The 24,654-nt window shown below is 33.1% G+C and overlaps 3 protein-coding genes and 2 long non-coding RNA genes across 15 annotated transcripts; 2 read left to right on the forward strand and 3 right to left on the reverse strand.

Moving 5' to 3' along the window:
• Positions 1–27: 27 nt before the first annotated feature.
• On the reverse strand, positions 28–5,172 carry LOC123274472 (transcription factor Sp4-like). Of its 7 annotated transcripts, none has more exons than XM_044742092.1 (7): positions 4,834–5,172; positions 4,619–4,754; positions 3,018–3,338; positions 2,536–2,935; positions 2,086–2,294; positions 518–1,999; positions 30–429 (listed from the first exon to the last, which is right to left on the reverse strand). In XM_044742092.1, exons 2-7 carry the CDS (start codon positions 4,637–4,639, stop codon positions 265–267), a joined length of 2,598 nt encoding a protein of 865 aa, XP_044598027.1. In that variant the 5' UTR covers positions 4,640–4,754; positions 4,834–5,172; the 3' UTR covers positions 30–264. The 7 variants fall into 7 exon arrangements, with proteins under 7 accessions (XP_044598033.1, XP_044598029.1, XP_044598028.1 ...); XM_044742096.1 differs by lacking the exons at positions 4,619–4,754; positions 4,834–5,172 and adding an exon at positions 3,436–3,573 and having other exon boundaries at positions 518–1,631; positions 1,662–1,999; XM_044742098.1 differs by lacking the exons at positions 4,619–4,754; positions 4,834–5,172 and adding an exon at positions 3,436–3,573 and having other exon boundaries at positions 28–429; positions 2,536–2,893; positions 3,153–3,338.
• LOC123274476 lies at positions 4,126–7,287 on the forward strand. 2 transcript variants are annotated; one of them, XR_006511518.1, is made up of 5 exons: positions 4,126–4,214; positions 5,167–5,337; positions 5,465–5,688; positions 5,800–6,506; positions 6,653–7,287. It is a non-coding gene; the product is annotated as an uncharacterized LOC123274476 (long non-coding RNA). The 2 variants fall into 2 exon arrangements; XR_006511517.1 differs by having other exon boundaries at positions 5,800–7,287.
• Positions 7,288–7,570: 283 nt separating this feature from the next.
• LOC123274475 (glycerol-3-phosphate dehydrogenase, mitochondrial-like) lies at positions 7,571–14,580 on the reverse strand. 4 transcript variants are annotated; one of them, XM_044742103.1, is made up of 11 exons: positions 14,444–14,580; positions 12,531–12,646; positions 11,465–11,841; positions 11,194–11,357; positions 10,802–11,108; positions 9,644–10,032; positions 9,303–9,553; positions 8,878–9,225; positions 8,664–8,762; positions 8,507–8,608; positions 7,571–8,006 (listed from the first exon to the last, which is right to left on the reverse strand). In XM_044742103.1, exons 2-11 carry the CDS (start codon positions 12,615–12,617, stop codon positions 7,872–7,874), a joined length of 2,259 nt encoding a protein of 752 aa, XP_044598038.1. In that variant the 5' UTR covers positions 12,618–12,646; positions 14,444–14,580; the 3' UTR covers positions 7,571–7,871. The 4 variants fall into 4 exon arrangements, with proteins under 4 accessions (XP_044598038.1, XP_044598035.1, XP_044598037.1 ...); XM_044742100.1 differs by lacking the exon at positions 8,664–8,762; XM_044742102.1 differs by lacking the exon at positions 8,507–8,608.
• A 455-nt stretch (positions 14,581–15,035) lies between these two features.
• On the reverse strand, positions 15,036–20,373 carry LOC123274474 (cullin-3). The gene is made up of 13 exons (XM_044742099.1): positions 20,206–20,373; positions 19,775–19,931; positions 18,462–18,845; positions 18,190–18,393; positions 17,920–18,099; positions 17,458–17,832; positions 17,206–17,376; positions 16,811–16,915; positions 16,325–16,735; positions 15,710–15,879; positions 15,495–15,633; positions 15,272–15,399; positions 15,036–15,198 (listed from the first exon to the last, which is right to left on the reverse strand). Exons 2-13 carry the CDS (start codon positions 19,832–19,834, stop codon positions 15,174–15,176), a joined length of 2,352 nt encoding a protein of 783 aa, XP_044598034.1. The 5' UTR covers positions 19,835–19,931; positions 20,206–20,373; the 3' UTR covers positions 15,036–15,173.
• A 173-nt stretch (positions 20,374–20,546) lies between these two features.
• On the forward strand, positions 20,547–24,270 carry LOC123274477. The gene is made up of 6 exons (XR_006511519.1): positions 20,547–20,625; positions 21,407–21,535; positions 23,031–23,192; positions 23,298–23,566; positions 23,719–23,990; positions 24,084–24,270. It is a non-coding gene; the product is annotated as an uncharacterized LOC123274477 (long non-coding RNA).
• Positions 24,271–24,654: the final 384 nt, after the last annotated feature.

Below are 24,654 nucleotides of genomic sequence, written 5' to 3' on the forward strand. Positions count from 1 at the left end.
GAAAAATATATAATTAGCATTCCCTGTAAATCGTCAATCTAAAGACTTTACACAAAAAAATGATTTCAAAATAATTACTATCCTTAAAAAATAACTAAAGAAATCTAATACTTTGACCGCTGGTGTATCCAGTCAAATTTTTAAAATATAAATTGATTGTTCTTATCAATTATTAATGTTATTCATCTTTGACTAATCTTAAAATCATATTATATAACAATATAAAAAAAAAAAAATAATAATCAATAATTATAATTAATACGCTCATTCATTCGTTACATGTGTCGGTGTTTCACTCTGCAAGCCCTCGATAGTTCCAGGTAGTATAATATCCGCTTGGTCAGTCTCTTTGTGAAGCGCAATTATAATTTTATCTTCGCTTGAAGATTGACTATCTGATGAGCCTTCTTGCGTGGATGTAGCAGCTTCCTGAAATATTCAAACAAACAGCTCTCATATTAAAAAACAAAATAAACTAAAAAAAAATATAATAAATAAATGAAAACTCTTAACTTACGGTGCTTCGTATTTTAGTATGCGTTTTTATGTGCTTCGTTAAATGATCTGAACGCATAAACTTCTTTGTACATTCAGGACACTGGAACCTTTTTTCACCCGTGTGAGTTCTTCTATGCCTCTGCAATTCATCCGATCTGGTGAATTTTTTCCCACAGAATACCCAACTACAAACAAAAGGTCGTTCTCCAGTATGCCATCGCAGATGAGCTCTCAAGTGACTCGTCTTGCCATATACTTTATTACAACCCGCAATATGACAAATATGTTGTCGCTTATGCGTTATATCACGTGTCCTGTCACCGTCACTACAATTGGGACAATTACAGGCAACACGTCGTCGATGCTGTTTAGGCTCACCTTCCCCTGTGGTATTTATTGTCGTGGTATTTTGTTGCTGCTGCTGCGGTTGTGGAGCTGGAGTAGCTGGAGCTATTGTACCATTGGCTTGTATTGTTTGAAGTATTTGCCATTTTGTAGGATCACTGGAGTCCAGATGAACTGTTTGTCCAGTAACAATTGGAGTACCTCCAGCACCGGTTGGCAGTGTTTGGACAGTAGCAGGCTGTAAAGCACTAGCTGGGATCACTTGGACATTGCTCAGCCCGGGGATATTTTGTAAAGGTATCGATTGAAGAAATCCATTGGGCGTATTAACACCGCCAGCAGATTGGATTTGCATTAATCCTCCATTTCCAACGTTTATGCTTCGCATCATTCCTCCCTGGGGAGAAGCTAAATTCGTTAACGCAGAAGCTGATATGAGAGTAAGTTGCTGGCCTTGCGCGCCTGTTATTGTAATAGGTTGAATTGTCTGCTGTCCAGCTTGTGCAGCAGGTATATGAATAACTTGACCAGCAGCCAATTGACTTGCATCTAAGCTCGTTAATTTTAATTCATTTTCAATGCCGTCAGCAGGTCTTGTCAGAGTAGACAGTTCTATTTTTTGGCCGTCTTTTGTTGTTATCACATTGGAATTTGGTCTTCCAAGTTGGCCAATACCTACTACTTGAACATTGCCAGGAGTCGACACGGACGTTGACCAACTGGTGCTAGACGTTGGTGTTGAAGCAGCAGCCTGTTGATTCTGAACTTGCTGCTGTTGTTGTTGTTGTTGTTGGGCTTGTTGTTGAGCTTGTTGTTGCGCTTGCTGTTGGGCTTGTTGTTGTTGCTGCTGCTGTTGCATCACTTGCTGAACGACTTGTTGAACTTGCTGGTGCTGTGCTTGTTGCTGAGCTTGAGCTTGAGCTTGGGCTGCTGCTACTTGTTGTTGTTGCTGTTGTTGGACAACTTGTTGTTGGGTTTGGTGCTGGGCAGTGACTTGCTGTACGACTTGTTGCTGAGCTTGCTGCTGGGCTACTTGTTGAGCAACTTGCGCGGCAACCTGCTGACCTTGGAGATTTTGAAGCTGGGACAAATTTGCTATTTGAACTTGTTGAATTTGACCATTGGGCGTTATTATTTGTGCCATCTGTGGAATCTGCTAAAATATAATTATTTTTTTATTAATTATAATTATCAATAATATTAATAATAAATGTATTAATTAGCAATGTTTTAAAAAATTACCTGCGTTATTTGAGGCATCATCTGTGGACCCATATTAAAAACATTAGACAGAGCTTGAATTGGAAAATGTACCGTCTGATAAATCGTTTGTCCATTATTCGTGGTAACAGGTATTTGGACAGGTACAGTTTGCTGGACATGCTGAAGTGGAAATTGGAGCGGCCTCACTTGAACACTTTGTCCTGAAACATCCACGGTTGCCTTGGAATCTGCGCATTTATTATTGCATAGAAGGCGGTGGTTAGTGAATAAAAGCGTGAGCATTGAAAGTTGAAAGTGTGGTTAATTGTTTGGAAAGATTTATAGCGGTATATACACCAGAGGTATTACTCATGACTCATGACATTAGATAAAAAGTTTATGAAAGGCAAGTATTGTGTGAGAAATGAACCATTAATATTTAAAATTAATCGGAGTGAAAGAAGCTAAGCTACTAAAATAGTAACAAACCTGTAGGCAGTTGTACTGTTTGACCTCCGATATTTTGTATAATGGAAGTTGGAAAAACATTAGGTGCTCGGATTAAGCTGACAGGCTGGGGAGTAATTATTGTTTGACCATTTGCCAACTGAACTTGAGAAGATGCTAGTTGGACCTGTTGCCCACTAGCTGTTGTGAATTGCATTGTCGGTGACGACTGATGGTGAGTAGCCATGGAGGTCATTGGTGAAGACGGAATAAAAAGTGCATCCTGGCCATCAATATTAACAGTTTGCATTTGTGGTATTACACTGTAACTCAATTGCTGTTGCTGAGGTTGCTGTTGACCTTGTGCTTGAACTTGCTGACCATGTTGCTGTTGTTGTTGCTGCTGCTGTAGAGCTGCCTGATTACTTATCAACTGAGCACCCTCAAAATTAATAAAAATTAAATAAAAAACTCTAAAATTATTATTTATATAACCACATGATAAAAAAAAAAAAAAAACTTACTTGTAAAAATTGCTGGGGTAATGTTTGTACTGAAATAGTTTGAGGTCTCTGTTGATCATGTTGCTGCTGCGACATGGGTACAAAATTTTGCAGCTGTTGAAGAGTAATAACCTGCGGTTGTCCATGTTGTTGAACTTGCTGTTGCTGCTGCTGTTGTTGCTGTTGCTGTTGTTGTACTTCTTGTTGATGCTGCTGTTGTAATTGTTGGAGAACACTGGCATTGAGGAACCGTAACTGAGGTTGAGGTTGCTCCAATTGCTCCTGTCCTTCTTGAGGCTGAGATTGAGACTGCAAAGGATCTTGTTCCTCTTCAGTTGTCTCCTGTGTAAATGGAATAAAATTAATAACCAAGAAATCTGTTAAATTCACTGGGAATAAATTAGATAATCTATTTTTAAAAAAATTTTGTCTTGCTCACCACTACTATAGTTCTCCCTTCCATCCTATCTAACCCACTCCTTTACCTCCTTATCTTAAGTCTAAGTCTCTCTCACTTTGGACTTTCTCAGTTAACACCCTATTGCATGTTCATGTAGCATCATGTTATCACACACATACATTTATCCATATACACACGATCAAGCATCCACAGCCACTTTAACATTGTGTATCCGTTGGCGTCAGTAAATTTTAATTTTAATTGAAATAAAAAATTACAATAATATCCAACAGTCACAAAACTTTAAAAAATACAAAACAAAATTTATAAACAAATAATTGTTAACTCCTAATGAGACGCACAAGCACACGAGGAAGTTGACGATACCCCGGTGGTTTATCACGGATGCACGTGCGAGGGGTTCAGCCAAGGAGTCGCGGGACAAAGAAGGCCCTCCTCGAGGACCCGATCAAGGAACGCCTCTCTACGCCCCTGTCACAAATCGTGCCCACCCGTTTGGTTCTTTGAAAGCACACACCAGCAGTCTCGCTCTCGGTATTTCTCTACTCTCAGCATCAGCACATTCTCCACTCTCTACTCTCTCTTTACACTAGTCTTACTCGACACAATTTCGCATCGTATATATATACATATATCTCTGAGCTTTATCGTAGCTGGCTTCCACGACCACTCTCCGACATCCAGCCCAACACACCAAAGTGTAAGGTAGTGGTGTATATAGTCTGCCGCGCTTCTCGGCGAGGTCGCGATACAGCACAAGTACAATACAAGTACGAGAAGAGAAAATCCAAGTAAAGGTATGGTATATAATATTACAGTTGGGTTTATGTCTAAGTTGTATTGAGAATACAATTCAACGACGCGCACACACCCTCTCCGCGCCACACCCGCCCACTCGACGACGGCCTGACAACGCGGCCCCCGTGCCGCCCGACATGTATATATACTCCGCGGAAAGCCTCCACGGCCTCAGCCTCCACCCACTTTCCACTCTGGACTCCACCTAACACGCGAATTGACACGTGCGCTTCCTTCTGGTACTCAACAAAATATCATACACCTTTTGCCAAACATCATCCTCACATGTACTTTAATTCCCAGCAACATACCACATTGCCGCCAAACATTTCTATATAAATTTAATAAAACTAAAATTATCTTTAACGAAAATAAAAAAAATATCATTTAAAAAAATAATTACCTTCTTAGTTATCAGTACCATGGTAATTTATAAATTAAAAACACGCTTGGTGTAAATAATATTTGGATATTTATTTCCAAACGTTGCGTTATTTTCTTCTACACGGAATTCGTGAAGCTCTCCACATTCCAAAGACCTGTAAGTATACATACACTGCAAACACTTGTACAGATCAAGACATAAATACATATATATATATAAATTTATAAACGTACACTCACGAAACACATGTACCACAGAGAGGATGTGGCGTTGTATTTTAACTATACGTACTGTATATACATGTATACAGTTAAAATAATCACAAAGAGGCGTGCTCGCGCCCGCGCGCTACACTTTAGAGACCTCGAGGATAGGAACTGTCCGACGAGGTCGGCCAAGATGTAAGTGGATCGATAGCACAAGCCCACGTAGAATGTACAGGATAAACTCTCACTCCACTCCCAAAGACAAGCTGGTTGTGCTGTTGTCGCTCTGTCTCTGCTTTCTGCTAGTTCTGCTAGCTGTGACTGCGCCGCTGTCTGCTAATTCTGTTTCTTTTCCACCAGCCAGCCGGCCATTTTCCCTCTCACTTGCTTGCGCTCCGACTCAACAATTAGTAGGGGAGGAAGGAACAAAAAACAGAGAGAGACAACCAACTGCTGCTCCGTGTCGTCCTTGTTGCCAAGTTTCCGTATTGTGAGCGTGCGCTCCGGCTCAACACTACTAAAGCTACTACGGTAAGTGTATACACAAGCATTAACTGTGTGTTTATACAGTTTCGTCCCTTATTTTTTATCCACTTATTGTATATACCCAATCATAATCATAATCATAATAATAAAAATAATAATATACCTACCCTAGGTACTTGCTACTGTACCCAGCACAACCTAAGAAAAACCTTGAGGTTGTATTACAGTATGACTAGGTATCCATTGGAGATTTAGTCTAGGTAGTTAAAAATAAAATTATCCGCAAAAGAACGAAACATAAACTGTACTTTGGTGTTGAAAACACAACTGCAACTATAGAGATGCAAGACAGAGACAACAATAATATGCCTGATTTCTTTCCCGCTCATATCAATGGTAAGTACCATGCGAAATAAGTATATGTGATAAGAAAAGTCAGTATCTGCTCCTTCTGGTTAGGTAAAATTCGAGTGTGTGATATAATATGAATGTTACAATAAATTGCAGGTTTGCTGGCGGCAAAAGAGAAAGACTGGTGGGGCGTTGCGCATATGACGTTATATTTCTGGTAGCTATCAGAGAAAATATATTCCATCCTTGTCAGGTTCATACCAACTGGAATGCCTTCATTGGTTGACTAAAATAATGCCAGCCCCGGGTTGGGATTCACAGGGGCGTACGCAGGGGCTGCTGGCCGCCCACCCCGACTTACAGGGGGACGCCAACAATCGTGTTATCCTTCCTTGGTCCTGGTCATGGTGAAACATCAACGATTCTTCAGAAGGTTACTCGTAAGGGTAGAGTAGTGAAGACGCGTTTGCGCTTGAGTTCTGTTTTGTTCTCATCCTTGGTTTGTTTGTACGTGGGATCGAATCGAGTATGCACACTCCACTTTTGTTTGTATATATATGTATAAAGCCTGGCTGGCTTTACTTGTGCTCAAGGCTTTGCTGGGGGATACGCAACGCTAACTCTTCCTGCCCTCGACGAAATACAATCTCGCATTTTTTTTATACCAGCTTGTGCTGATGTACCTAAAACAGGCTGGAAGATCCCATACACCGGTTACCCGGAAAAACATTTGCTGATGGGGGGGAGGAGTCGCTTGTGGACTGCCGCCCCTTGATAAGCTGAATGTGGCCTATATTCAATGAAACAGCTGCTGTTTCTGACCCTAGGCTGGAAGAACACGCTCGCCTAACTATAACGCAGTTGTACGTGAATTTTTAAAATTCATAGTAGTTGTATATGATATAATTTTATAAATTCTACCATAAAAAATATTCACTGTGTAGAAAGTTAACGCTCTATTGGAAGTAATATTTTTTTTTTTTTTTTTTTTTTTTTTTTAATGTCACAGGTCTGCTTGGAGCAATTTTTGGATGGATTTGTAAATATGAATGAGCGAAAACAAACAATTGGAGAGGTTTTTTCAGATTGCATTTACAAAGCAAATATTCTCAGCCAAACGTATACCTAGATATGAACCTTTTAGTAATCCATTGGCGTAGGAAAAAAAATTGTACACTTTAAAAGTTGAGTAATACAGGGGGAAATATTTTACGAAAGAGAGATAAGATAAATGTAATATATATTATTATAGAAATAGATTAATAATTAGTTAACAAACAAGGATAAATCGCTTGCATTATTCGTATAGTTAAAGTTCAATTTTCATTTTAAATTGAAAATTTTTATTAAAGTCAACAGTAATTAAATTGAGTAAATTATTGTTTAATGTTGATATAGTTAGAGATAAATGTTATCGAATAAATGTAACGTGACATTGACAGTGAGATGAAATAAATTATATGTACATATTTTGTTTTCGTATATATATATATCTATATATATGTATATGTATAATAATAATAATAGTTTAATATATCCTTTGATTTTTAACACGACTTTAATCTCGATATCATTATTGTAGTATTACAATTAAAAGACTAGAGATATCAATTTGTTTTTTATATTATTGTGATTTTTTTTTTTTATTATATCTTAATTATAGTTTATTATCCTCTTCGCGCGTTATTAAATTATCAATTTATAAAAGCGCAAGACGGCACCATAATCAGTACATTATTGATAATAATAATAATAAAAATTATTATTATCATCGTTATTGGTATTATTATTATTATATTTTTTAAAATTCAGTTTAAGCTTTTGGAAACGAATTCCTTATTAGTAGTTAATAAGAAAAGAGTGTTTTCTGATAGTATTTCATAGCAAATACAATGGTTTTCTTTATATCCAGTTGGCCAGTAGCTAGTAACTTATACGATGCAAATTATTATTAATTTATAATTGTTTACTGTTTAAAAATACTACTGCACTTTCTTACTACTTTTCGCGTTGTTTTATGATTATTATTTATTTTTATTGTTACTGTTAGTGTAATTATGATTATTTTAATTGTTTATGATGACCCAGTCATCGGAATATCTGGGCATTAAATTAATGTCTACAATAAATATTAAATAGAGTGTGATAGTCGATAAGTTTTTCTCGATGAAGTGAAAAGAATGCATAACAAGTGAAGTGTAAAGCGTTGCAAACTTTTCGCAAGCACTTCATAGACCTCCTCCTGATCTCTCAACACTTATTTTCTTCTTTAATACGTCTTTCTCGTGTTGTGCTTCTTCCATTTCTGCCATTCGCGCGAATCGTGAGTAGGCAACGTGTCCGGATTTAATTGCTGACATCATCTAGATAGAGATAAAAAATAAACAATAATTAATAAAAGTTTAATCATTAAATTTATAAATTTGTACCAACAGAGTAGCATTTAGGACTGTGTTTTAAGAACTGTGAAAATAAATAATTAATATAGGGCGCTAGTTTGGGGAGTATAAGAAATAAATAAACAATAATGCCATGCCGTGTTAAAAAAACGCTTAGGTGACTAACGATGAGTTTAAAAACGAGTATTCAAGTATGTACTGTAATTTAAAGTAGTCGGATATATACGTAAATAAATAAATAGAGCAAAAGCTCATGCACACTCGAGTTGTCTAGTGTGCTACTGATATGTATAGGAATAGTTAATGATAACAACAGTAATTAAAAAATTAAAAGAACAGAACGTATAACAAAAAAATTATGCAATAGCTTTAAAGAATAATAAAGTGTGTATGGAATGTGTGAATACGACAGATTAATTGAAATAAATAAATCTCAACAACGCGATTAAGAGACTCCGACAAACCTGAAGATATTCGTCCAGCTCGACTTGACCGTTCATATTAGTGTCGATTTCGCGAAGTATTTCGTGGAGCTCTTCGCCGGGAACGTCCTTGTCGCCAAATAGCTACAAGGACAGAAAGAATACCAGTCCGGTTAAAATAGTAAATACATTAAATCACCTGTAAATAATCTTGCAGCTCCATTTGGCCATTATAACTGAGATCTATTTCACTGAGTAACAAATGCATCTCGTCTTGATGTAGAACTATTCCAAGAGCCTAAATTTTCAATTTTTTTTTTATCCAATTAATTATCAATTTTTCAAAGATTAATTTAAATTTTGCTTAAATGAAAATGATATTAATTAATTATTATACCCAAATTATATCAAACCTTAAGTCCTCGGCGAATGTCATTAATTGATACGTATCCTTTGCGATCTTTGTCGATAATCTGGAATCGTTTGATGTACAACTGAATTTCATCCTTGGTGAGGTTGATTGGAATTTTGTCACGTGACGCCCGATTCACCATTTGTCCCATTTCGTTAGCTAAAAAGTCACTAGCCTGTTGCTGTTGCTTTTTCTTTTCATCCGGTGACCATTTCAATTCTTCAGCCATAATATCAATGATACCAGGGAGAGCTTCCTGTGCAGCTTGTACATTGAGGAAAGCGAGCCGTAATCGTCGGGCAATCATATCAATTGCAGTTCTTGCATACTCGCGACAACCATATCGGATCTGAAAAAATAAAAATTTTATTAAAATCATTTAATTTAATTCAAGCAATAAATATTTGATAATGATTTAATTATTACCTCAGCGTCAATGTAAGGGAACTCTGGATGAATTTTTTTACCAATAATAGGCCAACGTTTTCCGGTAAGTGATGCCATTTTAGCGACTGGGAAAGCTCTATCACCGTAACTTTTAGCCAAGTGTTGTGCTACCTCACACTCTAATCCAAAGTCCTGTACCAATCGGATGTACATAGTAGGACTCCATCCGTGAGCACCCTCCAAAAGCATTCCATCAGTTTGACATTCAGCAGTTGGCTCCAATTTACAAGCTAATAAATTATTGATAAAATTATAAATTTAAATAAGTTTTTATTTTTTTTTTTTTTCTTTAAAAATATAGTCATAAAAATAGTTATAACCATCGATAGCTGCATCGACAGCTTCTTGTGCCATTGCCCGGTAAGTTGTCCACTTTCCTCCGGCAATAGTAATAAGATTTGTCGGGCTTACGTGGACAATGTGATTACGAGCGAGAGATTGAGTGTTTGGTTTATTTGGGTCAGATACCAATGGTCTGATGCCACTCCATGCTGACAATACATCACCACGACGGACTTCAACGTCAGGATTAAGGTAGTTCTTAACTTCTTGCAAGATAAACATAATCTCATCTTCAGTTGGCTTCGGGTTGTGAGTTACCTGGCAAGGTAAGTCCGTGGTACCAGCAATGGTTTGCTTCTGCCAAGGCAGGAAGAAGATAACACGGCCATCACTTGTAGCTGGATCCAATAGACCCATTTGATCGGGGCTGAATAAAATATTAAATTACAATGATATAATACTTACCAGGATTACAATATTTCTTTAAATATAAAAGACTATTAATATAAGAGACAACATGTTCACTAAATTCACAAATGTTGTTAATTATTATATCGTTTCTCAGAGCTTGATAAAGTCTTAAGAATAAAGACGAAACGTTGCAAATCAATGATTGTTTAAATTGATCTAACTATGTTTTCAAATTACCCGTGATCCTGACCGTATTGTTATTAATTAAACTGAAATTGAACCTATCAAGAATGAATTTTCAACTTGGGGGATTTTTTGCTGACTTGGACGACTGACCAATTTTAAAACACAGTAACTAAAATTTTTATACCTGATTTTTTTTTAGGATTGCTGCATTTCTCATAACTTTTAGACCTTAATTTCAAGTATTTTTTCTTTAAAATATTTATATTCAAGTATTTTTTATTCATAAATCAAATTTTTTATCAGTTAGGCGTGCAAATTTTTTTTCAACAAAAAAACTTTTTAAAAATCTTAAAATTGTCAGTTACTGTGTTTTGAAATTGGGCAGCCGTGGAGAATTTTTATGGACAACATACATGTAGAACTATGAAACGATGGATTAATGAACATATCCAGAGCTTGATAAAGTCTTAAGAATAAAGACGAAACGTTGCAAATCAATGATTGTTTAAATTGATCTAACCATGTTTTCCAATTACCTGTGATCCTAACCGTATTGTTATAAAAGACTATTGTAATTAATTAATTTCATTATCGTTTACCTGTAGTATCCAGGAAGTACAATGTGAACACCAGAGGATGGACAGCAAATTTCTGGTACTGATTGGTCATCCATTTTTCTTATAGAATCAGTGAATGGTCCAGTAGCATTAATAATAGCCTTAGCTTTAACATCCCACTCTTCACCAGTCATTTCGTCTCTAACACGAGCACCAACGAGCACGCGTTTTCCATCCTTGTCTAATCCCTTCAGTAAATTTAAAACCTTCACGTGATTTACTACCGTTGCACCTAAACGTGAAGCTGTCAAGGCCACTGCGAGATTCATCCTAGCATCGTCTTGTTGACCTGATATTGCGTAAGAGAAAAAAATATAAATTTTATAGCTATGAAGAAAAAGTATTTATGACAGCTAAATGAAAATTTGACATACCGTCGTAATAAACGATAGCTCCGGTAAGTTTGTCTCCTTTTAACATCGGGAATAATTCGAGTGCGTTTGATTTACTTAAATAGTATGAAGATTTAACAGTTTTACTGCCAGCTACAAGATCGTACATCTTAATACCAAACCAGTAGTAAGGGATTTGCCACCACCTGTAATTTATTTTTAAATTCCATTTATCAAAAGAATACTCATAAATTTTATAGATGCTGACCATATAATTAATGGTTTGTTATTTTGCATCGCAATACATACGTACGTGTAAACAGGTAACATAATAGGTAATGGGTGTGCCAAGTGTGGAGCACTATGAAGCATTTGAGCCCGCTCATGAAGAGCTTCTTTAACCATTTTATACTGCTCAACATCCGCCTGCATGATAGCTTTTTGTAAATATCGTACACCACCGTGGATCAATTTTGTGCTTCTTGACGATGTACCCGATGCAAAATCGTCACCCTCTATCAAAGCAGTCTTTAAACCTCTTGTGCAAGCGTCCAAAGCACATCCTGCTCCAGTAGCACCACCACCGATAATTAGGACATCGTATTCGTCTTGAGTTTTCAGCGTCTTTAGTTGATCTTCACGTGTAGGCAGCTGTCGTTTTATTGGTTTGTGAACTTTCTCTGCTAATACCTGAAAAAATTATAAATAATTTATCAAGCAAATACAAATAACTTTTTATGATGATTTAATTTATTTAATCTATTGAGGTAAAAGCCAACCCATATGAATTTTTATTAAAAAATTAAATATTTCGGAATTTAATATATTTTTTTCTATAAATTTTAGATAGTTATAAGAGCGTGTAATATTTGACCTATAAATAAAAACTTCAAGTTCTCAGGTTCACTGTGATAACATTTTTTGTTTGTCATTTAAATATTTGATATAAGATGAAAAAAAGATCAGTGTTTGTGATTTTCCATTATCGAAACGAAAAAGAAAAAAAAAAAAAAAAAGAAAAAAAAAAGTTAAAAACTGTTATGTTACTTTTATTCCATGTAATAGAATGATGAATAATGGATATCGACAGTCTAATTAGCAATTGGTCTAACTCCTTATTATTTAGAGGGTATTTTTTTAACAGTTTGATGTAGTAATAATAGTCCCATTACAAATTATTTGAATGCTCCTAACCAAAATACTATACCTCTATTAAATATTAAATGGTTTTTTAAAGTGATAATAAATTTCGAACTAATTGTATTTTCGTACAAATGGAAAATTCTCTAAAATGGAGTTAGACAATTTGCCAATTAGAACGTCGATATGTAGTAAAAGATACAGAAAATAATTGTCATATTAAATGTCACGATACTCACAGGGGAATCCGATGTCAGATAATAAGAAGAAAGGACTCCAGCTCCTACTGCACTAGCACCTGCAGCCAATAACCTTAGGGAGGCCATATTTATTCCTTTAAATTAATTATTTAAGCCTGAAACAATAAAATTTTTTTTAATTAAAAAAAACGCATTAAACATTCAAGCTTGTTATTACACAAGAGGCTTATGTAGTAAATGTTTGTGAATAACTGAGTCGAGGGAATTTAAAAGCATTTGAAGTAAAACGCAGTATGCTAATCAATATAACAAACAGTGCAATGTACGATTCCAATAAATGGTGTAAGCATGTTGATTTTAAATGATCTCCTTTTAAATATTGGCCAATTGTTTCAATGTAAGGGTCATAAATCAAGTTTATATCTTTAAAGTAAAGTCTTTATCCAAACATCGGTGTAATTACAGCAGCCTTGAAAGCTTCCGTGTGGAGTTTATTGATAAAATAAAAATGTAAAGTAATTAGATAATTACGTACACCTTAAGCGATAAGTGACTCGATATCCTCAGGGTAAAAAATCTATTGATAACTATATATTTATCAGATAGTAGATTCTTTTGACGCACATTTTAATGAAATGAATTAAAATTGTCACGTGAAAAATTTGACCGGTAAAAACCGGCATAAGAACGCATGACTATTGCTCATACTTAAACTGCGTCATTTTAATTGGTGGATATATGCACATTAGACCTTGATATAGCACAGTGAGCTAACACGTGTTGTGAGCTAAAATTACGTAAGAGTGTATATGTAGAATGTAAAATAACGTAAGTATCAGCAAAGGACGGAGACGGACACTCCCTCTTCACCCCGAAGACGATACACTTGTCATGCCAAAAATTCTCAATTTATCTTTTATGTCTCCCGGGGATTTAAATCTGAACACATACATGTTAATGTTATTGTTGCGCTCTGAAATAGTTACACAATTATTAGCATACAGTACAATTCAATTAATAAATAAATAAAATTTAATGTAGTTGACAGGTGTAGATAATCGTTAAAAAATCGAACAATCAAGTATCATAGATAAAAATGCATTGGCAAACAATGGTCGATTGCAATACATACAGAAGTTGTATTTACTACAAAGGTTGATAAAAATAAATGAAAAAAAAAAGTTTTTGCAAGCTTGGCATGAAAAATACCTGAGAAAAAAATATTACAGATGATTACAATGTTAGCAATAAAGTGTGGCGCAAGGGTTTTGAGTTAAAAATGGGACTCAGCCTCGTGCCAAATTATCCCAAATGTCACGAACACGCAAGCAAACTAGACTTTATGACTAGTAGGTATGACATTCATCTTCAACAGTTCATCTATCAGTTAAACATTTTTTTTTCAACGTACTGATTGTATAAAAAATGACCAATGACTTGTAACTCGTAACTCGTAACTCGTGACTATTTTATAATTTTTGATAGGTAATTTTATAATACAATCACCGCATGACTAAGTGTGTGATGAAATACAGCATTACGGAGAACGACATTAAACTGGCAAGGCTGAAAATATATAATTATAATAATTGGTTTTTGATGCACTTTGAATTTAATGAAATTTTGTAAATTATTTATCCACGTTTTTACTTAAAATGATTAACAGAAGAAGGCACTAATTTATCACTCAAAACATTTATAATTGACATTGGATGATTAAACTTGGCACATCTTACTTTACACTAGGTCGATGATGTTTGTTAGTATAGACCCCCTAGACAGTCGTAGTCACTGTTGGCATTTAAGAGTTGTTAATTTGTTTAATGGAATAATAATTGATAATTACACAATAAATGTTATTTGCAGGTGACAAGTTATTACTAATGAATTGTGAACTGATTTAAACAAAAATAATAAATTGTTAATTTACAAAATAGCGCGTAAAATTTTACCCCTATGATGTCTAATCCTCCCCCGTTGGCTACAGCTCCTCACGAAGCGGCAGTTAACTGTGGATGATATTCGATCACGTTCGACGTGCACATATGCAAGGAAGCCTTTGAAGGTGACAGCGATGGCGCTAGCTGCAAAACCTTATCGACTGATCAACGGTAAAGCGGCTAGAATTCTTCTATTTAAATACTTGGTTACTTTAATATTAATTTCAAATATTATTTTCTTTGTTTTTTTTTTTTTTTATTGGATTTATCTTATTAAACTAATTTATTTCATATATTTATTTTTAATAATAATAATCATAATTATAATTTGAGGGAACCTGAAAAAGGAGGGGTAATAATATATAAAAATGATATATATTTATCAATGTCTGAAATAATTTAAATCTGTAATCATAATAATAATAAAATAAAATAATAATAGTATTAATAATAATTATTTAGTAGATATTTCTTAAAATTTTAATATTGGAACTTATTTTAACGCTATTACATATCGATCACGATATCTCATATGATCCAAATCTGGCAAACTTCAATAATGAGGGACAGTGATATTCTCCCATATTTTTTATTATTTTTTTTTAATATTATTTTGCATTTTTTTAGTGGATTTATTCTTCGCTTTTAAAAGTTGATGTACTTAGTTGATCCTTTATTTTGTCTTCTTAATGAGAATTTGTGGCTCGGTTACTCACGTGTTTGTACAAATGCGAGTGTCGGCTTAAGCGACGTAAGTATAAACTTTTCTGTAAAAGAAAATTAATATGTTTAGATTGTAAAACAATTAAATGTAAAAATTAATTAGGAGTTATTTATTACCTGTCTTCGGGTGTTCGAGCTAAATATTCACGTTCTATCAGACCCTCGATACGCTTTTTAATTATCATGGGGGATGGTAAAAATCGCACTCGTAATTGTTGCGTCACTTCTGTTACAAGAATATTGTGCTAGAAAAAAAAAAAAAAAAAAAAAAGTAAATACAATAATTTAATTATGACAAATTGTAAAAAGATCTTTCTTTGTAAGTTGCTTAAGTACGTACTGCCATTCGTTTACGTGCTTTCATTATCCGAACAATAGCAGCTTCAATTTCATGTTTACGATCTTCGTCGACTTTATTCCGTGTTTCCTTTCTTTCAGGCTCTGATTCACCTTTAGCCGCTACTGTTTGAATTTTAACTCTAAAAAATAAATTATAAATTTTAATAATCATTTAAAATATTAAAATTTAAAAATGAAAAATTTTTCTAAAAATACCTGTGTAATTTACTTGTGAAACTATCATTGACAGTGAATAAATGTGAAGGCTCGATCTCTTTGGATCGCGGTTGTTTGAGCAAAACCCTTTGTGCTGCTTTTCCCATAGCCAGTGATTGCAAAGCTCTGACTAAATCTCTCTCAGGAATGTCTGTCTCATTTTGAATTTCCTATTAAAATAATTACCAAATTAAAAATCAATCCTTTTATATCTTTTAATGTCTTCAGCGGCTACCCAATTTCAAAACACAGTAACTCACAATTTTAAGATTTTTCTTGTTAAAAAAAAGATTTGCGCGCCTAATTGATAAAAAATTTGATTTATGAATAGAAAATACTTGAATATAAATATTTCAAAGAAAAAAATACTTGAAATTAAGGTCTAAAAGTTATAAGAAATGCAGCAATCCTAAAAATAAAATCAGGTATAAAAATTTTGCAGTTACTGTGTTTTAAAATTGGGCAGTCGTTCATAGATTAATTTTCATTTGTATTATAATATTTTAATAATTATAATTAAAATTATAAAATTTTAATAATTTTCTATAATACTCAACATTTAAAAAATGTTGAGTCTATAAAAAACTGCAAGTATTAAAATAATAGCTGATTTACCTCGTATGTTAATCGGTCTCTATTGTTAAATAACATAAGAACACACATTTGGTAGGTGGAAACTTGAATAATATGTTTTCTGGGATTCCCAGTACAACTATTACGTTGACTAACGACACTTCCACTGGTCGAACTGCCGTTTCCATTACTTATTGAGCTTGTAGATGATGGGGCTTCTAGCCCATTTTCTTCCTTTTTCAGTCCATGAAAAACGGCATTGAGATCAGCAGAGCCAAGTTGCGGCTGCAGAGTCAATTGTCGACCGCTGTGTTTGGCAAGATAGAAACGACGGAACGTATCAAATGCATCTCGAGCCGCTGGAGGCATACTGCATTTAGGTGTTGCTGATTGTGTTGGCCAGAAACCAGTTGTGAGTACACGAACACTCAAATCAACACCTCGGAGACTTGCCTAAAAATGATAATTAAATTATATCAGTTACGTCTTAAAGATTTATTTTTTTTAAATCAGATGAAATTAACTTACTACAGTTGACGCACTCTCTTTAAATTCGTCCATTATCGTATTGCTGACCGTTATATCCTTAAACATACCCTCGAGCTTTGACGTAAATTGACAACCGCATTCAGTCTAAAAAAAAAATATTTTTTGTGTTACGCGTATCATTTGAAAATATACAGATATTACTTTTAACAAATAGTTGGTAACGGGATTAAGGAAGATGGGGTATGATTTCAATGTTAGGTCGGCCGTGTGAACGATTCTGGTTCTCATCATTTCGGATCCGAGATCTTTTAAAACGATACAATTTTCCATTTATATCATGTGTGCTACCTAACTGGATAAACTAAGATCATGATAGCAATCTAATGTAATTAATAAAATTAATAACTAAAAATAAAAGACCTCTAATTTAATACCTTCAATTTTGATATCATGTTCTTTTCACTGTCGTCAGATACTGATTTATTTAACAATAAACGTTTTGCCAAGTGCTGCTTGTAGTACCGTTCAAAAACATCTTTCTCTTGCAAAAATCTGAATAATACCATTGTTTTATCCAAAATTCCTTCGATTTCTTGTTCAGTCATCTAAACAAAAAAAAAATAATAACAATTAATAATAATCTTTAGCCAACTCTATACCTATTGAGATTATAAAAATCAACTTACTCCCTTGACACCTTTTTTTAATTTATCATCAATAAATAACGACAGATACTCAGGACTCTTGGAATTCAAATTAAGAAAGTGTTCAAAGTCTGACACCATCATTTGTTTAAAAAGTTTGTCGTTGTTAAAAGAATAATGGAGGAAATGATCAAAACGTTCTTTTAGGTCCAACAAATTTTGGACAAAATTGACTGCATTCGTTGAGGATTCTTGTTCTTCTGCAACCATAGACCGACCTTGTTCACGAAGAAATTGTGATACACATTCACAGACTGTACGAAGACCATCCGATACCCGGGAAAATAATTTGTACATGCATCCCAAATCATCTGTTTTCTGGTTTTTGAGCATGTGAACCACTCCACTATTCTCCATCTAAAATACATTAAGATCAATTAAAGTTACTGTTGACTTTATAAGTTTCAGGGTCTGCAAAGAAAACTTTGTTAAAACTATATATACCTCTACAATAGTCTTCATATGAACTTTTATGAGTTCTTCTTCTACAACTTCAACTATCCGTGACTCTGTCGATTCATCCAAGTAATGTTTCGCTCTTTCAGACTCTTCGGCAATTCTTGCCTCTACTTTTTTTATGTACACCGAAGCGCTATTTTCAGCCAAAAATTTTTGTGATTCCATCTGTGGAAAATAAAATATATTACAATATACCGTATAAACAAGTATCAAATTTTATTTATAAATAATAATTAGATAAAAAAATAAAATTACTCTATAAAACTCAGCGCTCTGTTGTAGGAACGGCCTCTCAAAATCTTCTTCATACACCAAACGATTATTAATACCTAAACGCATCAACATTTGACATGCATTCTTTATAGCCATACGATCAACAACTTCGCCTCTTCGTTCACGAGCAACCATTCCTAGAAGGGTCTCTCTTAAATGATCTCTAACACATCCATATCGGACAACCTAGAAAATAAATGTTATTAGCAAGCTTTCGCTTCACTCTCTTCTAAAACATCAATAAATTTTCATACTTGATCACGAAATATGATAAGACCAAGATTATAAACGTTGTCAACATCATTTTGTTGAACATAAACACGGTCCATGTACATCAAGATGTCCCGGATCATTGTCATGGACGTGGTGTGGTCGTTCCATGCCTGATTTAGCGTCTGCAGAAAATTATTATGAAGTGAATGGAGAACATCCTCGCGGACTTTATTCTCCAGGTGCTGTGTTACAACCTCCTTAAGTCCTGTGTAGAGGCGCTCACCGTACTTGTGAAGTACCATTGTGTACGCATTTCGGTAGAGCTCTTCAAAACTCAGTCCCGAGTTGTTTTTCTTCTGAATTTCTTGAATAGCATTTTTCAATAATGCCCAAATATTTTCCACGTACTTCTCATCCACTGAGGTCTGAAATTACAAAATTATCATTAATTATTCAATATTGATTTTTTAACATAGTAATAAACTAGATAAAACGTTGATAAAGTGATATAATAATGCTTCTCACAAGTCCAGGAATAACAATAATCCTGGAACGCAGAGCTTGAGCTTGTGTTGTTGTAACTAGACTAAAGTTAGTCATTTTATTGTTTTTATTGGACCCACTAGGTATATCAAAATCCGTCATTTTAATTTAGATATAATTTATTAACTTTCAATGTTGTCAATCAGTATAACCACACATATCTACGTAAATAATCTGACAATAACCACCATTGATACTCGACATGATGATCTAATAGTTTATTTACAGAAAGAGTTCATCAAGTATCTCCGCTAATCTACCGACTTTTATTTTAGTTTTTTTTTTTAATATTTTTTTTTGTTTTATGTACAAACTGTCATATATTTTGTACTAAAAATTTAGAGTAATACATCGCGAAATTAAGTTGACGAATCACCGAGAAAAAGTTGACTAACTTCAAAATTTTTTATTGCAACGATAGCAACTTGTTTATATAATTAGTAAACAATTTTTCTACTAAATACAAAAAATAAATGTGAATTTTTGTTTAATGTGCAATATTTATCTAATCGATCTAATTTAATGAGTTTATTTTTATAATAGCGAAAAATCATTAGAACAAAAATATCGATTGTAATTAAAAGAAAAAAATAATGATTATAGGACAATTTACTTTATAATCATGATAAAAATAAATGAAGGCTATATAAAATTGTGAAAAATTTGTGACATATTAGTTGTACATAGGTTGATGATCTATTACAGATGCGTAAAAAAACTGTCGACATGATCTTCATAAATGTAATGCTATAAGCATGGTTACAACAGTAATAATGATAATAATAATAATAATAACAAAAACAATACTTACCGGAAAAGCACGTATACGCATTTTGCCTTCTTTTTTAGGCAGAGCACCTCCTTTCATCATCTCGAAAGACTTATTATTAAATATAATATCTCAACAAAACAAAAATAAATAAAAAAAGTAATAACTTATATCCGAGTTACTAGCCAGCAATGTCAGCCTGAAAAAAAAAAAAAAAATATTGACATCACTACAATGACATTACATTACACTGAGAAGGACTTAAGTTATTATAAAAATAAAGTATCAATTTAAATATAATAATTAGATGTTGGGTAGACTGATGCAAGTGCAATGTTGAAAACAAGGCAAGAAAATATGAAAAATAGAGTATCGCGAATAAAAAGAACAAGAAAGTAGACAGCACAGCCAGAAATAAAGAGAAAGGGGATAAGAGAAAAAGAGCGAGAGAGTGCTTTAAAAAGACTTCTTACCTATCTGAAATCTTGAGGTAGATATTATAACGTTTATTAATGTTTCATTAACAACACATTTATTAGAACAAAAAGGAGACATTAACAAATAATTGTATATGCCCAGTGGGCAGGTTGTAGGGTGGTGTAAGAGTTCCAAACACTTTACTATAGATATATCTGTGTATGTATACACTCAAAGTACGTATAGGGCGTTCAAGCGCGTCAGAAACTTGAACGAATTGTCGCGGCCATCTTTGTATAAGACTGTGTGACATCCACAGCGCTGCCGACGTCAGTGTCCCATACTACGTCGCAATTTCATCCAGAGTGTTGGTAAGATCGTCTTGTTTGTTGATCAGTGAATTTACTACTGTACCAATCACAAATTGTTTAGGAAAGAAGAAAAATACAAACTTTCTCTTCGATCAACAAGTCAAGGTAAAAAACAAATTTTATTCTTCACTTTTATAATTCGATAATTTGAATTCTAAAGTTTTATTCATGAAAATTAAGTTAGTCAACATCTAAAAATTTTTAGAATTTTTTTTTTACTGAAAAAATGATTACAAAAAAATAAAAAACAATTTTCAATTGTAGAAAACTTGAAAAACAATGTGTGAAATTTTTTAAAAATATTTTTTAGTTCTAATTTAATAATTAAAATAAAATCAAAAAATCAAAAAATTAAAAACGTCAGCTAACTTTAGTATTATGTCCTATTCAGTAATTAATTTACGTTTTTATAAAATAAATTTAGAAAAATAGATGCTAAGATTTTTTTGCACGTCTCAAACAGTTTTTTTTTCTTGTCACGAGCTTCACTCGCAGACTTAGGTATGACATTAAAGTTAGCAGTTGCTTGAAAATTTTTTAATTTTATTTAACAAACAAATTTATTCCAAAAAATTATTATTAAAAAGTTTTATTTTTAATTTCTACATGCCAATTTTTTTACCATAATTTATTTACTACAAAAGTTCTTAAAATTATCAAATATCTGCTAAATAAATTTTCATGATTTAAGTATATATGTTGTTGATCTTATACGCGTAATTCATACTTTGAAAGTCTGACAAAAAGAAGAGTGAAAATTTTTTTCTTGATTTTTTTGAAAGACTGAATCTATCAAGTTTTAACTTTTAAAGGAATCATCTTAGAAAATATGTTAGTGTATCGCTTTATTTAACAGTGTTTCAATTTACATGGAAACCTTTTTTAGGGTTTATAGACTATCTAAGGATCCGTTAACTCCAAAGGACGAACCAGAGGAAAAAAAATAAATTGAGTGTACTTGGGACGCTACTATCAATAAAATTATGTTGACCATCAAGTGATGAATGTAAAAAAGGTAAGCTAAGCTGATGGTAGGTGTTCGAAAATGTAAAAAAAAATAAAGATTGAATTATGAGTAGCGGTAAGTAGAGGAGAGCTATTCAAGACGATTTTCATCGCTGAGATCTGGACCTTGGCCTATTTCCTTTTTTTTTCATTAGAGCTTTCGAGGACACTACTCATCCTTATATGATGTTTTTATGAATTACGATTAGACATACTAAATCGAATTATCGCGGATTAAGCAAATTCTATGTAAGTTAGCGTACTGGGTACTGTTACTCTCTATACTATATTTTATCAAGTTATTTTCTAGCGTACAAGGAATGTGAAACAAATGGCAACATGCCATTCAAATTTTAAGAACTAATCCTTGAAAGTTAATTGTGTTGGTTTATTTTGTTCATATAAAAATTTATTTTTACTTTCATATCCAAAGAAAGAAAAATATATTCAAGGTACTTTTAATGAACTTAGCAATAATTTTAAACTTTCAAATTTTTTTTATCTACCTAAAAAAATGTTTATAAAATTCATTTTCAAAAATTAAATTAAATTAAATTAAGGTATCAAAAGCCTTAAGGTTACTTAATAATAATTATAAATGTGATTTCAATTACAATGAAAATTGTTTATTCAGCTGTATAATTTAATAGAACATCATCTTGGTGTGGTTATGGCGATAAACTGAATAGAGAGTACGTGGTTAAATTGCTTTTGCCAAAATGCTTCATTGGGTCCCAAGAGATACATCGCTTGGATGGTTTTGTTCCTACTTCTGTGAATTCCCAACACTTGGGTAGTATATATTCTATCAACGGGAATTCCATCCGAATTTCCGGAACCTCTGTAATCCATCATACTTTTGAATAGTTTCAATTCATTTGATATTTTTGCCATACATCATATCAGTATCAGCTAAATCCAAGTTAATCTGTTGAAAAAAACCGAAAAAATTTATTATTCCAGATAAAATTGTTTGTGGTCAGAACGACGATGAACATACATCAGAATTATTAATGCCTGACATGATGCGTCATGTCGGGAATATCGTAACACATTGTGGATGACACTGGATGGTACACAATAATTATTAAAATTGTCGTTTGAAATTTTCAATTATCGCTCAACGAGCATCGATCTTGCTGTGAAATTTCGCTTTGTTATTTCGCCTGGTTTTGTATCACTCAGTGGTCTTTGTAATAGCTAAAAAATTTAAAGTATCGACGAGTTAAAACATTCCTTCCACAATTATCCGACTTATTATTATTTTCAGCAAAAAAAAAGATTAAAGGTCAACTAAAAATAAATAAAAATAGGATCAAAGTTGATTTTTTTCATAGAAAAAACCAAAGTCATGAAGCTTGATAAATAATTTATCAAAGTGAGATACCGAGTATTGAACTTGTGAAAGCTTTTACCAGCAAATTTTAAATTCTAATCAAAATAATTAATTAAAAAATTAATAAAGCTTTACAAACATTAAAAAAGTTTATTCTATTTATTTAAAGTGGCCAGCAATGACGTTAAAATGCCGAAAAAGCCCCTAAGGCATCGGAAGTTGTTTTGGAGAGATAATACTGAGATAAATGCAAGACCCGGAAGAAAACTTACAGGCCTGAGGGAAATCATTGAGTCCAAAAAAAGAATCCAAAGCTACATTTTTAACAGTTGTAAGCGACATTTTCTTTTATTTAATATTGACTTTGCTAAAATTACATTGCAAGTTATTTTATTTTCTTTCTTGTACTTAATTATTAATATTATTATTTTTTCAGTAATGTTAAACAACATGCTTAAAGTAATTGACACCGAGTAATAGCTTATTATTTAGTAAATCAAGTTTGTAGGAACTTGATTAAGCCTCAACGTATTAATCGGTTGACTTCTTCACTTGATGTGCATCCTGATTACTTTCATTTCCCTCTTACAATGACACCATGACCTGGTGAACTCTCGCCCTCTTCTCACCGAGTTTTCCACTTTAATACACATCACATAACTTTTCTTTTATCTAGTTGAAATTTTCAGTGGATTATTTTCAGAGGTAAGGATACTTGAATTTTTATTTTTTGTTATACTATCTAAAATTAAATTTTAAAACAGCTTTTTCAACGAAGAGCACTTCTATATTTTACAATATGACTTCTTCATTTTAATTATTGATAACACTAATGATAATGATAAATTTTATTTTAGAGAACGTTCTGGAAAATCTTGCGACCATGAAAAAGTTCTAAGACTACTTTAACTTGAGTGAATAGATAAAAGAGTGAACGACGTTAATATCCATGTAACATGAAACGTCTGGATTACTTCAATTGGTCAAGGATAGAAAGAAAGAGTTAGAGCTTATAATCTTTCTTTTTTATTGTATAAAAATGGAGTGATATCATGAAAATGTGATATCATACGTCTTATATATAGAAAGAAGCAACTACTCCCATAGAGCTGGGACAAATGTGACACAGGTATCCTGTTACTATGATTAGACTTCAATGTTCAGATATTGAAGTATTTCATTCATGCACTTTCATTCATATCATGTATATAATATTCTTCAGAAATTCCAAGACGATCGTCTCTTTGCTTTTTACGTCTAAAGATCGATAATAATATACTAGGAAATGAAGAATTCCGGCTTTGATAAACTTTTGAAAAAGAAACAACGCTTCTGAAGCAAACAGCTCAGTCTTTTATTCCGTTACATTATATTAATCTATTTATAAACTTTCATAATCATAATTAAACGTAGAAAAAACAATCTTTCGCCTGTACAAAATCTCAGTAAACACTCAGACTCTTTTATTACTTCCTGAAAGCTTAAAGTAAGCTAGATTAACCGATCCAAATATAACTGTATCTTTTTTTTTATCAGTAATGTAACCTCTTACAGATAGTTATCTTCCAAGAATTGAGCTTCAATCTCAAAGTCTATTAATATTAGGTATTTCAATCATTTGTCTGTATCTTGCCTATCTTCTTATTTCTCTTCTTTATAAATTTAGTATTATTGTTGTTATTATTATGATTATGATTATTATTGTTATTATATTGATACTTAACTTAACAGACTTTTACTTTCCACGTGGAGAAACAAACTCGTACTCAGCAAAAAGGAATCGTGTATTAAGT

The sequence above is a fragment of the Cotesia glomerata genome, unplaced genomic scaffold (assembly GCF_020080835.1).
Source record: "Cotesia glomerata isolate CgM1 unplaced genomic scaffold, MPM_Cglom_v2.3 scaffold_37, whole genome shotgun sequence".
NCBI classification, from domain to species: domain Eukaryota; kingdom Metazoa; phylum Arthropoda; class Insecta; order Hymenoptera; family Braconidae; genus Cotesia; species Cotesia glomerata.